The sequence below is a fragment of the Cyprinodon variegatus genome, unplaced genomic scaffold (genome assembly GCF_000732505.1).
Source record: "Cyprinodon variegatus isolate N-32 unplaced genomic scaffold, C_variegatus-1.0 Scaffold1078, whole genome shotgun sequence".
Lineage (NCBI taxonomy): Eukaryota > Metazoa > Chordata > Actinopteri > Cyprinodontiformes > Cyprinodontidae > Cyprinodon > Cyprinodon variegatus.
This window is the reverse complement of record NW_015151531.1, coordinates 140,468-156,082: the sequence shown is the minus strand read 5'-3', so window position 1 is coordinate 156,082 and position 15,615 is coordinate 140,468. Positions and strand designations below refer to the sequence as shown.

Below are 15,615 nucleotides of genomic sequence, written 5' to 3'. Positions count from 1 at the left end.
GAGGTATTTAAAGGTAGTAGAGGACATGTACCTGTAAATAAAAAACGCGCCCTATAGTCCGGTGCGCCTTATGTGTGTGTTAAATACAGAAATGGGACACATAAGTGAGACTGCGCCTTTTAGTACGGTGCGCCTTATGGTCGTGAAAATACGGTAACGTAACAATGTAATCAATACACGTATATTACATGCACATAATCAATTTAGAACTTTTGGCACATCAGATAGTGTGAGTGTGTAATATTCTTAATATTTGACTATATTATTATTAAGCTCCATTAACAGACTGATTTTGTTATGATGGATTTGTATTATATGTTATATTGCATGATTTAAAAACTTCAAGGACTTCATACTGAATATGCAATATGATGTGCCATTTTTTTTTTACCTTAAATGACAAATATCTGAGCCATTAGAAGCATAAAGCTAATAGAGATTTCCTCTAAGAGACCGCTGTAGTTATAGTAAAAGGCAACTCAGTGAAGTGTTGACTCAGTGGAGCAAAATGTAAATACTGACCACACCACTTAGATTTTCGGATGGTGAAAGCTTTGAATGCTGTGGATCATTTACCCTCCCTTTTATTTTAACATGTTCATTTGTGAAAACCTGTCACTTTAAATTGTTCGGAAGTTAAGGTTATGATGATGACAGTTAACACTAATGCTACATTAGCTGTGAAATTGATGGATTATGAAGGCTATGAAAACTCTTTTCAAGTGCTTGTACCTTTCTAACAGGCGGTTTGACTACTACATCCTCAAAGCTGTCGTCTGCTTTCAGCGTCTGGAAGTTCTCATGAAGGATGGCGATCTTTTTCTCATTATCCCAACCTGACGGACTGGCAGAGCACAGGCAGGGTTACAAATCAACTACAGATGTTGCTGCCATTCCCTGGGAGATGAAGTGTACCAGCTTACATGAAGACGGCGTCTTTCTCCACCACCTGCGCCGGGCAGTGGAAGGGAAAGCCATAGAGTCTGTGAACAAGATATTTGTAAAGGATGTCTAGGTTCTTCATCTCCTTCACTGACGTGTAAAGCAAAGAGGCGCCGTCTGAAAGGACTGTCAAGGCTATTCTGAACAAAGCAATGTCAGCAAAAATGGGCCTGATACCATGGTTACAAACACCTTTAAAAGAGAAAAAATACGAAAAAAAATCAGGGTTTAAGCTGAATGAATTCTTGCTTGGACACATTAAAATCAGCTTAGAAAGCAAAAACAATTTCACTTAATAAACATTGAAAACTTTCTTACTATAAGGCAAGGTAAAAGGCAGCTGAAAAACAAATTATCTAAAGTGGTAACAGTTGACCTGTTTACTGAACTTAGGCAAAATCTCTGCAACAAACACAAAAGATGGCAAGTTTTTTCTAGTTTATTCCAAAAAAGAAACAAGCTGCTGAAGGATCAAACAGTGCACACAAACATTATAGCAGCCTTTTAAAGGCCCTTCATGTGTCGCATATTCCGCTGTGTTTCTGTGCATGCAAAGTTTAGCCCTGCAGCTGCAGCACTGGTGTTTTTTCAAGGATACACTGCAGACAGAAATGTCTGATGTGGGACTGGATGAAGTCCAAGTGTTCGTCTCTGTAGTCGTGCTCCTTCTCCAGAGTGCTGATAGCATCACACTGAGGAGAGATAAGCAGGTAAGAGCAATCAATCGGCATTGATGCATAATTTACCTTAATGCAAACGTTTTATATACAGTAGTCGTGGAGATAAGATTACATACACTCCTCCAAGTCTTAGGCATAATGTTATTGTTGTGATTTTATTAAGAGTCAATCTTTTTCCAGGTTGGACTGTTTACTTTACAACACAAACAAATGTACTCCTATTGGGAAAGGGTCACAATAATGCATTCAGCCTATGAGATAATTTTGGTTAAATATTCAACAATTTCTGAGAAATTATTCAAATGGGTTTGGCTGTTAACCACAGTTGGAGCTATTCCAGAAGTTTGATGCTAGCTTTGTCTATTGCAAAACAAGCTTTGATATGTCCACTTTGATATGTCCACCTGTGATCTGCAACTGGACCTTACTACCTTGTCAAAACGAATAAGTAGTTGCAGGATGATGGTTCTTCATATTTGGATTCATGGGGAGAATGAGCATTTGTCACATTTATAAAAATTTGCACAATGAGAACTAGAGCCTTGACTGAAATATTGCTATACGTGTTTACATCCGCCGCTATCATGTTGTGTTCTGGAGTTATCTCTGTAACAAACATATTCTATGCTATTTTAATTGATGGAAGTACCGTAATAGCAAAAACTTGCATTTTTGAGATTAGCAGAATATTAAAACGTTTTTGCACACATTTCTAACGGAAACACATTTACATTGACTTAGCAGGTGCTGAACCAAATTCTTCAACTTCATCTACCACCTAATATGAGCCCTATTGCTGGGTTAACACTTGAGCCTTCATGAGCAATTCTGACAATGCGTGGAGTAAAATCCAAGGCAAATTGAAAGTGCACCAGTTACTTGTTTTGAAAAATATCCCACCTATCCGCTATATTCAATCAAAATCCATCAATGAAAGGATTTATGACATTGCTCTGAATGAGTGTATGTAAACTTCTATCCAAACTTTACAAAAGGCCCTCTACCTTTGTGCAGACCACCACCACCGGTATTCCTAAGTTGTGTGTCAATGTGTTATCCCCTAATGGCAGAAGCACACCCTCCTCTTCATCACTCCTCCTCTGCGGCGTGCCGTCCTCTCCGCTGCCTGGTTCTGTGTACTCCTGAAACAGTTTTACGACTACAAACCACAAAAAAGTTAGTTCAATGTTAAAAATGTGGGCACATGTGGAAACTGAGATCAAATGTCTGAGGATGCTTCTGTAGAGACAGCCCCCCCCCCACCCCTCCATCTGACTCACTTTTGTGCTCCAGCTCCCGCAGCTTTTCTGGAGCAACTCGGAGTTTGTCGATGTGTTCCCTAGCAACGGCAGCCCACTTCTGAAGGGAGTCCAGGGCGTTCCACGGCCGTGACATGTCAACAGTTATCAGCAGCAAAGTGTCTTCAATCGAACTCACTGGCACAGCTACTCCCTGCAGACCTTTGTGGTAAAGGTCTCCGTCCAAGACCCAGGCATTGCACCGTGTGTAATCTACACAAAAACACAAACTAGGTCAAGACTTCAGTAGCATTGTTATAAGACTTTGTACTACTGCTGTCTTGGAAGCAGAAAGATGTAAAAAAAAAAACTAAGAAAAGAAATCTAAATATGCAGCCATGTCCGGGTTACCATCAATATCATCATCATGGACGCTGAAGTAGAGGTATTCCAGGCCACGACCTTTCATGTAATCCTCAATACCTTGTAGTTTTGCAACCAAGGTAGTCTTCCCTGAGCCCACCTCACCTAAAGAGAGAAGAAAAATGAATAACACGGATGGAATAGGGAAAGCTTATCACACAATTGTATTTAATTTTACATTTTGACATTTTTTATATCAAGACTAAAACAACATTTTGAAAAGTTACAGTTTTACTGATTCTTCTCCTACTATAGTTTAAGTTCCTTTCAGGTGAAGCCAGAAAAAGCACCTTGTCCCCCCACATCTTGCTGCATTCATTCCTATACCTTTTAATTTAAAGTTGGTAAGGTGGACACTCACAACTGGGAAGGAAAATAGTCCACCACCGTCATATCAAAGTAGAATTGCACTGGAAGCACACCTGGTAAGCTAGCAGCAAAATGTCTATATAACAGCTGACAGCAGGCTATAGATGAGCTGATAACCCTACTAAATGACCAGCTAATGTCAGCTTGCTATATTGCTGTTAATGTTTTATGAGGAACAGAAAAGCTTAAGAGTGTAACTGTGAATGAAATGATTATCAGCTATTTGAATCCATTTTATATAGAGTTGCATGATGTTAAAAATTGTATTGTTAAATATTGCCAATATTTGACAATAAGAATAGGAATCAACCCACATTTCATTTATTACTCTTCTTCTTTTCCATCATCATAGTGTTTCCTCCACTTTCCCCAATCTTTATGATCTTGATCACTTTATTATACAACCTTAAAATCCTTCTAAGTGATCAAATAAGCCTTTGATTGATTGGCATAGTTATAATTGAGAGAATCCAATTATAATACCATTAGATATGGATAAACCATGGATTCAATTCATCATGCAGCTCTTATTTCGCCTTAAACGTGGATTTGTACATTTTATTTTCATAATATCTTTGCTGTAAAATCAAAACATTAAATAAATGTTATATTATTAATTGAGAATCCTCAACATTCCATGAGACAGGGGATATCAATTAAACGCTGCATAGTATTTATATCACCTGAATAAGTATTTCTATAGCAATATGTTGCATAGAACTAAAGCAATGGCCATACATAATGCAGTGTATATATATATATTTATATAAAAAAAAAATCACCTTTTACATAAATTTAAAGAAAAGCAAAGATGTTTATTTGTTCTTGTCTTGTTGTTTTTATTAAAATAATATTACTGTACATTTGTATGCTGAGTGTGGATTTGATTCTAGACATTATATATATATATATATATATATATATATATATATATATATATATATATATATATATATAGAATAAACACTGATTTTGCAAGTTTTCATAAGCAGAACTAAGGTGAGTAGGATTTAATGAGTATTAACAATTTTCAACTTCTTTGCAGAATGTGAACCGCATCAGTAACTTATTATTTGAGGTACATGTGTTATTTATATAGTGCAAGTCCAACTCATTAGATCAGAGAAATATATTTTAATTGGGAATCAACTGCTGAAACACTGCTCTTAATATCTGCATAAAATCTAGACACTTTGCATGACAATGTTTATGTCATTTTTTTCCATTCTTGCTCTGTGTCATATCAGCTTGAACCGACAGGGGGCCTGTGGAGATTACAGCTGCTGAGGTTGCTGATGTTGTCATGGACAGCATAACAAGCAAACGGCCTGCCATACACACACAGCACTCCACGCACAGGTAACCAGGAGGCTGATTAGCTGAAATGGATAGCAAGCAGCGGATTATCAGAGGCGGAAGTGTTGTAAGCACTACCGAGGACTGGAAAGGGATCATTCCTGCATCGCTTAAACTAAACATCACAATATATTGCATTTTTCCCCACCCATTCACCAGTTTCTCAGAATAATTGTTGCCTAGCAGCGTGTAGCATCACTGAAAGCTAGAATGACTTGCAGGGTTTCTCTCACAACATAACGATGATGCGTCAGGAACAGACACCTGCCTCCATCTCCCCGAACACAAAGCTTGTAGAAAAATACCCCATCATCATCATCCTCATCACCATCCTCAGCAGGTTTAGCTACAGCTGATTTAAGTCTGGAGAACAGGATGAGGGGATCGGCAGCTACCAGGCTATCAGAGCTAACGATGCCCATTGGCTAAGCAGGAGACTGCAGACAGATACCCACCCATGACCAGGACATTTTTCCCAGACGGTAGTTTGGATCTTGAATGGGTAGAAACTTCACTCAGGATGGTGGACCTGTAGACAGAGAGGGCCCGTTAAAAAAAAGAAAAAGAAAAAAAAGAACATTCACAGATAAACAATAAGTGGCTTTAGCGAGCTGGTGCCGCTCTGTCACCACTCCGCCTGGTGCTGATGCTAGTTAGCATCGCTAGCAGGCTAGCTGTCAAACCATCCCTGCCACAACACTGTGGCTCTCCGCTACCAGACTGCAAAAACCTGCGCACACTAAAAGCACTTTAATTTTCTATCACCCACCATAGGTTCTGTCCGTCTTCTTCCTCTGGGTTGGAGCTCTCCAGTGTGCTCTTAGGTCCAGCTGATGTGGAGGATAATAATGCACTCCTCCCTGTAGTCGCCATCTTCGCAGGGTTTGTAAACCTAACGGGAGGCACGGTGTTGTGCAGAAAAACGCGCCCCCGTCATTTGAAGGCAGTTTCTTTCCACCGTTCTCGAATAAAAATAATATATAGTTAATTGTACACATACATATTCTATTTATCTTTTATACTTTCACACAGAATGTAGAAATACAAGTTAAAAAGTAGCTTTTCTTATGGAAAAATCCACTTGAGACCAACAAGTCTCTGGAGAATTTGAGATATATAATGACATATAACAAAAAATAATATGTAAATATTCGATTAATAAAATATTTTTATATATTACATTAAATGTATATACATTTGTTTTTTTTATTGATATTTAATTACTAATAAAGACAACGAAATCAAATTAAAAGGTGGACGTGCTTCTGATTACTGGGGCCCTTTTTTCTGCGTAACACCTGAAGGTAAGCAGCAGCAGTGAGCTAACCCAGCTCATTGAGCAGCACAGCACGCCGCGACCGGGGCGTGGTCCGGCCGCACAAAGCTCCAGCTTCACTACAAAAATGATGTGACATTAGGACTTAACTTCCACAGAGAATGTAAGAGATACAGGTTAAAAGGTAGGGTTTCTAATGGGGGAAAAAAGACAAAAAAAAACAAAAACAAACAAAAAGACATCTGAAACAAAAAAACAAAAAACACCACTATCTCTTTCTCAGTTGTAATGAAATATACAAACTAAAGAAAAAGTGTGTTAATATTTGTATAGGTAAATGTATTAAATTATTTTTTTTTAATTACACTTTTCACATTTTGTCAGTGGGAAGTTCAAGCTTCATTGCATTAGTCTTGGGATTCTATGGAAACACAAATTAGTGCACACCCGTTGAAAGATTTTATTTATCTCTACTTTCCCTTTTAGCTTTACCAATAAGCTATTATTTTGTAGGCCCACAATTTGCTGCCGTTGAAGCTAATCTGGCCTAAACCAGTCTTGCATTTCTAGAGACCAAAAATCTTTGCCCTTTTTTAAAAATCACAAGCTCAGTCCCACTGGATAGGGTGCATCCTTAAAACACTGATTTTCAAGTGTTTGCAAATATTATCAGTTGAATTTGGGTTGATAACTCTAACTAGATCACTCTAACACATGTATATGTTTTGATCTTAACCTAAATTCCACTTCCATTTTCCCACATATGGTCTGGAAATATGACAGGGGGGCATCGCCCCGCTGGAAAATGAGCCTCCACACCACCCTGACGTCTAATCAGTTTTATTCGAGGATTTTCCTCTCTAATAATTTTTCCCTTTTAGAATAGTGCTCAAAGAGATGAAAAGTCTTAGTCTTCTTTTTTTGGTCTTTTCTTCACACATGGTGTTTTGCATGTGTGAAGAAAAACAAACAACATATGGTTTCATTTAAATTCCCTTAGACAGAACCAATAAACCTTTAGTAATGTCATAAAAAAAAAAAGTGGACTGTTCCCTGATGGTCACAGTCATTATCTGACCCAAGTGTAAAAGTTGGTCAATCTTAAAATTGCCAATTCATATAAATATCCATGTGATCCACAGTCTAGTTGGAATAAAGAAATAATCAGCTAGAATTGGTCCACATTGTTAAGTCTTTGACATATGCCACTGAATGTTTGGCCTATTTACCCCCAAAACTTATCAGGTTAAATGCGATTTCAACACAAATCCGTTTTAGACAAATTATCCCCCTAAATTTGCTGCCTTGTAAATCACTGCCAATGCTTTTTGAATGAAATAGCACCAGGCCTAAGCTTGTAAGGAGATAAAGCTATTAATCCATGTAGGATTTAAAAGCACTTCAAACTGAGATTTTGTACCACAGAATTTCTTTTTAAACTGCTCCATTGAAATGAATTATTTCAAGTTACTGAACTTTTAATTCAGAACATCAGGTTTTAAATGTAATTCCCAATGTTAAATCTTCAAATTTTTGCCAAAAACTTTGTTTAGAATTTGACTAAATATTTGGGTTCAGCCACCACTTGTCCTGTATTTCATGTGTGCTGGATAGCAGAGAATTAAAAGTGTTTTATGAAATGGAATTTAAGGGCAGTTGCTTTAAAAAGGGCAGCACAAGACCATTGTTCAAAATTACATCTGAGCCTGCAGCTAGGAAAAATTATGATTGGTAGGAGCTTGAAGATTTTAAATTTACTAAGATGATTGTGGATTACATTTTTAAGCATGTACTGTTCTGTGGATGGTACATTTGTAGATAATTTTCACTTCAATTAAATTAATATAGGTGTTTTCAATACCTTAATGTCCAAAGTTGCAGTTGATTAAAATTATGTATGAGATATATTACCCAGCATTTTCACAAGTTAAAGTAACCTTGGTATTTACAGCTCAAGGGAACCACATATTGATCATTTTCATTGCAAGGGACCAGACTTAAATAAGGACAAAAGGTTTTCAAAAATTGGAAAAATAACTTTCATTTAATAGTGTCAAAATAGTTAAAAAAAAAAAAAAGGCCCAAGAGCAATTCAAAATAGCTTAAATAATAAATAAAATGGATTTGGGTCCAACTCAGGTCAACTGAAGTGGAACTAACTCAAACTAAAAACTGACTAACTGATAAAAAACAGAGGCTGCTTAAATAGGGCTGGAATAACCTAAACTTTCCAAATGAGGGAGGCACAATATAGCAGAGAAGCAATAAATAAATAAAAAGTCCATACAAACCTACAAAACTAAAACATAACTAAAACAACTCTTTTACTTGGCACAATTAATTGAATATTAAGGTGATAAAATAACTAAAGTAAACTTAAACAAAATCCCCCCCTCAGTTCTTGGGAAAGTGGTTTGTTCCTGAATGCTTCCACCTCCAGCTGATCTGCACCTGCAGAATTATGAAATTACACAAACCTTGAGGTGGAGGTAGAAGGGTGCACCACATCCATGCTGCACTAATGCAGAAATGAATGGTAAAAAAAAAATATTTTAGAAGTGCTGACCAAATGACCAAATATCAGCTGCATTTACTACAAAGTTCACGGACATACAAATGTAAATGCTGTCTTTAAGATTGTTTTTCGTGATTATCAGGAGCACTAGTAAATTATAAACAATATGATCATTCCAAAGAATAATTCTATAAAAAAAAAAGTGAATAGTAGCTAAATAATTTAGCTGAGCAGTTGAATTTGTTAATTAACTGGAGGTAAAATTATCTCAAAATAGATTAAAAAAAGATACAAATTTTGCTGTGCAACTCTAAAGCTAGTCCTATATATATATATATATATATATATATATAGGACTAGCTTTAGACCCCTTNTTTTTTTTTTTTTTTCTAATTTCCCTGGTTTAGGTCTAACAATATGTTTAATCTCTACACACGAACCCCTTTTTCGCCTTAAAGGTTAATCTTTGTGATTTTTTCCCCATTTATGCATGCAACGTAATCAGCCTGCAAATGGGTTCTGATTGAACGCATTAAATTGATCTCAGGAGAGGAATCTGTCGGGAACAGTGTGAACTTCAGCTGCCATGCGGTCTCAGGTGTGTGGTCAGCGCTTATTATGAAACCACTGAAGCGCGTCGGAGCCAATCAAATCTGAGCAGCACAGAATTAGTTTTCTTTTTTTGGTAAAATGTTCCTCCTAATAACCACTAGATGGCGTAAAAGGCCCACGATCGCTGTCCGCTGGTCCCCAGATGTACGGTGCGCTTTCTGTGGCCCCCAATGGAGCCAGAGGATTCCAAACTCCAGTTAAGTGGCGCACCGTCCCTCCTCCTCCTCATATTGAGCCCGGAGCGCAGCAAAGCGCACAGAGGGAATCCTCTCCATCCTGGAACGAGCTGCATTTCAACCCCGCTTCGTCAGTCAGCGCCCCAAAACTGCTCGTGCTCTGCAGTGCAGGAGGAGGGAGGTCTAAGTGGGAGTGTGTAGGTGTGTGTGTGTGTGTAGGGGGGACATATCTACACAAGAGGGAGATGGGACCGGAGGCGTCAGGTATTCGTGGTTGATGAGTGAAGGGCAGCGAAGTTCTTTTGCTCATCTCGGATCTTTCCTTCAGGACTCTGTGGTGAGTTTTCCCTACCTAGGAGATCTGAGGCAATTCACTATTTATTCTGTTTAATTCAAATGTGTATTCCTGCAAAAATAATAATAATAATAATAATGATAATAAAAGGAGGAAAGAAAGAAGAAAAACACCAGTTATGATGTAAATATGCATTGAAATAAAAATATAAAAATGTTTAATGTCTTGAAAGACTGTGGAAGTAACAGTTTTAAAGAATTAAAAATAAATAAAGCAAATTTTAAAGATCTTTTAAAGTAATAATTTTAGAAGATATGATGCACACCATGAATATCCAGCTCATTCTGCATCCCTTTCTTTTCTTCCTGTCTGCTTCATCCCTCCCAGTTGTGTGTGTTTATTCTGTTCTCTGATTTAATTTCACTGATCCCTCCACTTTACGCTCAACATATGCCAGCACCAGTGTTTAAAAGTTCACCAAAAAGTTCCCTTTCTAACTACTTTTACTTATTACTTTATGTTTACATATTTTCTCCTGCTAATGCTGCATGGTTCCTTTAGGACGAAATATTTGTAAATGCAACCGTATCTGTCTGATAATCATTATGTGACTAAGCAATTATTGATGGTGTCATACACCTTCCTGTGACTGGGTTATTGATGCCAAACTCTGTCACAGTCGCTGCTGTGCTTCTAGGTGAAACTTGCTTTCCATCATGTACATGCTAAATCAGGATTCAAGGCAATTTAGCTGGTGATTCTGCTGTGCAGAAAAAACCCTGAAAATCTGCAACCAGTCAAGTTTTCCTTTGATGATTGCTTGAAGAAAGTAGACACTCCTACACGATCTGTCCCCATATGTTTGATAGTAGCTTCCACAACAGTATTGAAGTCATATGCAGAAATATATGTAAATAAGTACTTTCCTAGAGTTTCAAACCAATTCAGTTAAACTTGCTTTGATTTCATTGCTCCCATGTACGTCAGACACAATATCAACCTTAAATTTCTATGTTGAGTGAAGATATTTGGCTTTAACTTTTGTATATAACATTGGCTTTCGTTACCCTTTTAAATGTAAAATACTATAGCACACCAAATTCCAAGTTATCTTGGTAGACCAAACTGCCACAAACATTTTAGACAAACCAATGGTATCAGTGTTGTAAATCAGAGATGCAATGTACTGTGCTACTTCTACAAGAACCATAACTAGAAAAATGTTGTTCCAATGACCGTATCATGCTACATTATGCAGATACTCTGTCTGCACCAATGAAATATTGAGTACTGCAAGCCTAGAGGGGCAGCCATGGTATAGGAGTTGACTATTTTAAAGTAATCTGATTGATTTAATTTATTGACCACATAGGCGAACATAAACATTTTTTATTATAGCCTTACCTCTGTGCTCAACATGGTCAGGCAGTTATAAAGTATAAAGATAAACAACAAACAAAGGAAATATTTAGATTTTTGCCAATGTTTTATATATAAATATATATATATATATATATATATATATATATATATATATATATATATATATATATATAATACTATAATATAATAATACCTTCATGTAACATTGATCATGTAACTAATGTTTAATTATTCATTAAGCATATGGATGTGTATTTTTACTGAACATACACTTGAGTATGCCAAAATTTTAAATTTTATATACCTAAATCACTTTTCTTACTAGAATATTATATCAAATTCTAAAATAAACTAACTATAGACCTTTTAGTGTTTGTTTTATTTTCTTGATTTTGCTTGCAGTGAAATCATTGTAGACAATAGTAGACAAAGCAATATTAAAGCTACAGTGTGTAATAATTACAGGGATATACAGTCAGAAATGTAATATATTATACATAACTATGTTATTTATCATCATCTACGAGNGAAATACTATCTGTAAAATTATCTATGTAAACAAACCTCATCACTTGAGAAGGTAGGTGATGCGGACGTCGTGGAAGACATTTTGTCCCGTATTTTGTCCCGGTCTGCAGTCTGGACGTTAGATGTCGCTGAAAATTACACACTGTAGTTTTAATGTACACCCAATGTGCATCGAACTAGACAAAACGATGGTTGCTGTGTTTGCAAAATGTATGCAACAAAATTATTGTATTGTACTATAGTATTACATTTACTACGGCCTTTGTTCTATAAATCTGAATTTATAGCCTTCTTTGTGGATTCCATTCCAGTCCTCTGCTCTGACCTGTGTTACCTTACAAAGAAGGGTCAAAAGGTTATTTGGATGCAGTGTTTCTCTACAATATTAATGTGGTAAATATTTATTAGATGGATACCAGAAAACCAAAAAAGGGCAAATCTTTAATCAAACCACCTTGCGCTCGGCTTCTTATAAACGTATAAAATGTGTTTAAAAAGCCTCTTTTAACAAAGTGTAATTTTCAAAATACTTTTCTGTTTTCTTTTACGTTCAGCTTGCTCCACTTGTATCTAGTCTTTCTGAGGTTTCTGCTGTCTTTGTTGAGGTTTTGCACGTCACTGTTTAGTTTTCTCGGATGTTCCTTCTCATTTCTGTCATTGCACATGTTTTGTTGTGGTTTTTGCACAATGAGTATTACGGCACATAAATGTCAAAGTTAAGCAGTTTGACGAGGTTTGCAGAGCCCTGACGTTAGTGTGAGATCCTATGATGAAGTGCAATGCGAAAATTAATTGTCACCTCCAGTAGTGTGTAGCGCATGTGACAGCTGATGCTTTGCTGGGCTGCAAGGGCAGACTCTGCACCCAGAAGATGAATGTGAAAATCTTCTTTCTCCCTTCTTATCAGTGTCATCTGCTGTCAACCAGAACAGACAGACATCTGCTTCTTTCCACATACACGCTTCCACACCAACTCTGCAATAGTGGAACCACAACCAGTGAAGCTTTACGGGCCGGCTGTATTTCACATACCTGCCATGTGGTTCTGTCCAAGTTCCGTTTGTCTGTACACAGCCTGTTCGCTTTTCTTAGCTAAAAATAATCCCCCACACACACTTAGAACATGAATTATGGAGGAAGGGGAGAGAGAGAGGGAGATACATTCAGGTCAGAGTCAGACCCAGTTCTAAGAGCTCCGCTCCCTCAGGATGATACTACTAGACCGCAGAATTAAAATTCAGCTGGTATCATCTGAACGCCGGACGTGTTCTTTCTACAGCGTAGACTATCTCAATACAGGGTCAGAGAAGGCTTTGCACTTTTACATTATAGACTGAAAAGTTTAATCCTATTTATGCGTCTGAAAAGAATATAATTAGTTAATTTAGGAGTTACTTTTCTTATTGTAATAATGCCTTCGTAAGCTTCACAATTATTATTTGTTAAATTGCAGGGAGGGAACAGTTTGGATGCATCTCAGTCAAGATGTTAAAAACAGGCCTATCAACACCTCTTCAGGCCACTGATTAACACGCTGTCATTTTTGCACCCAATTATATGGCGCATTAATATATTTATCATAACTCGCTAATTTGTCAGTCTGAGAATATCTCGTTTACTAATTTTATTTTTTGTCTGATTTTTTTTTGGTTGCAGTTCGCCAGAACTGAACTGAGCTGTTTGTTTCCAGTCCCAGTTGTAAAGCCTGGGTAGAAATTAACACCTCTCACTTGTAGTTTTATGTTGATATTGGAAGGATCTCTAATCCACGCCAAGTTTTTTGCAAACGACTTCTTAGTTTTCGGTCCTTTAAATGCTGGCTAGGATTTGCTCTTGTTCCTATAAATACACTTCATACTTGCCAAACTTGGGAGCTGCCGTAGCATGCTCACCAGCAGAATAAGAAGGCATCAGGTTGTGGTTGTAAGAAGCTTTGCTGTTGTAAATGTTGCAAAAGGTTCACTTAATAACTCTAAGCTGAAAAAAAAAATCTCCCATCTTGGATTTTTTTCACTTTTTCTTTTTTTCCTAAAACAGAATTTCCGATAGACAAAAAAACTACAATTGGTTCTGACTTTGAAAATGAAAGAACATTATTCCAGGTCTTTACATAGAGTTCTGTTCAGGCCAACCCCTGAAAATATGACGCAATTGCAAACAGGCCATTCACTTAAAAAACAAAAATAAAAATCTCTCAACATGATAATAATAGTCAAGCATTTTGGCCTTTATGGGAGAGGGACGAGAAGAAAACCACATTTGAAATAAAATCCATAACTACTGATTCAAGTCTTCTGCACACCATAGTATGAAAATCAAGTCGTTACTTCTGCAAAGCTTGTAGATACATACTCCACAACACTCAGGTATACATTAGTATATCTTATTCCATACATCAGGACATAAATAGTAATGTTTTGTGGGAGAATTTCATGCTATTGATAAAGCTATAGCCTAAGGGCAAAATGAGCACATATAGCTGGGTCTGATTCTTGAATACAGTATTTTTTCTTAGGTTTCTTAAACCTGCATTTTTAAAGGTGGAAAATTCTACTTTAACCGAGGAAACCATGACAGCCCTCGAGCCTGGCATTTTTCATGCCTTTTTCCTTCTTTGCTTGCTGTTTGGTTCAGATTAAAGGTTAAAAATTTATAGCAGAAGTTTAGTGAAAAAAAAAAAATCTAAAAAAAAAAATAGATCCTTCCTGTGTGAGTGTTAGAAATTTTATTTGTCATGCTCAGTGTAGCACCAGTTGTGCTCCAACTGCCGCTGAGTCAAATTTACAAAGAGAATCTCACACTCAGATACATCTAAAAGAATCCAAAACACAAGTAGTAATAAAATATTTCCCAATTTTGTCAGTTTCTATGCCTTACCATGGGAGTGGACCGTGAAGTGGGCTGCAAACATTCAAAGCAGGTGCTCTAAACATCACGCCAACACGCTGAACTAATCCCTCAAAGCTCCTGCGCACCTTCCTTTGAAGGCTGCAGACGGGGCTTTAGGATACGCCGGGACTTACCAGTGTACTTCTGTACAGACATAAACACTGAAACAGGTGCAGTAACTCCACAGAAAAGTGGGGATGATTTTATGCACATTCACACATGCCTGAAAGACGGTCTTATGGAGAAGAACATTCTAAAACACCCTTGAGTTTGGCTGATGAATGGGATCCCTGTTAACCCATCAGACATTTATATTTTATTAACCTAATCATATAAGCAATGCTGTTGCACAATCCAATTGTATTTCAGTAGATTAAAAGCTTCTGGTATTTAAAAAAAACAAAACATAGTTAGCTTCATTCTAACCATGGTTGACTGTAAAATGTGATTAATTATTTGCTATTCAATCTAATTCATCAGGGAATAATGTCTGTGCAACTGTGATTAGATTGTTTAGAACTCATTCAGGGATGCAGTATGTAGAAACCTGACAAGTGACATATACAGATTGGTCCCAGAGACTCGGCACACTCACTGTATGCTTATGAATGTTTGTTGGTGTGTGTTTGCAATGACCAGCCTTTTAATAGACTTAAACCTATGTGTGCATTTAGGATGTGCAATATGTGGGTTTATTTCCTTTGTGCACATTCAAGAACTGTGCAGCTCTGCAGTCCTGACCTTGTCCTGACAGGTTGGGCTCTGTTTGCTTATTCAGGTCCCCTGTGTCTCTGTGCCAATCTCTGTGCCTTTACTGACAAACAGCTCAAATGTGCGGCACCATCCATCCATCCATCCATCCATCCATCCATCCATCCATCCATCCATCCATCCATCCATCCATCCATCCATCCATCCATCCATCCATCCATC

General features: G+C 37.2%; 2 protein-coding genes across 4 annotated transcripts in view; one reads left to right on the top strand and one right to left on the bottom strand.

Annotated features, from left to right (window-relative positions):
- Positions 1-5,905, bottom strand: part of LOC107101287 (cytoplasmic dynein 1 light intermediate chain 1-like) — a 13,511-nt gene extending 7,606 nt beyond the window's left edge. For all 3 annotated transcript variants that reach the window (XM_015400144.1, XM_015400146.1, XM_015400145.1), the window contains exons 1-8: positions 5,778-5,905; positions 5,464-5,537; positions 3,272-3,388; positions 2,903-3,133; positions 2,627-2,781; positions 1,541-1,634; positions 924-1,059; positions 733-844 (exon numbers count right to left, since the gene is read on the bottom strand). In XM_015400144.1, coding sequence (XP_015255630.1) covers positions 733-844; positions 924-1,059; positions 1,541-1,634; positions 2,627-2,781; positions 2,903-3,133; positions 3,272-3,388; positions 5,464-5,537; positions 5,778-5,881 — 1,023 coding nt within the window. In that variant the 5' untranslated portion in view covers positions 5,882-5,905. The remainder of the gene's footprint in view (positions 1-732; positions 845-923; positions 1,060-1,540; positions 1,635-2,626; positions 2,782-2,902; positions 3,134-3,271; positions 3,389-5,463; positions 5,538-5,777) is intronic.
- A 3,429-nt stretch (positions 5,906-9,334) lies between these two features.
- Positions 9,335-15,615, top strand: part of LOC107101294 (copine-4) — a 47,164-nt gene continuing 40,883 nt past the window's right edge. Inside the window, exon 1 of the mRNA XM_015400156.1 lies at positions 9,335-9,924. The gene's annotated coding sequence lies outside the window, so the exon portion shown is untranslated. The remainder of the gene's footprint in view (positions 9,925-15,615) is intronic.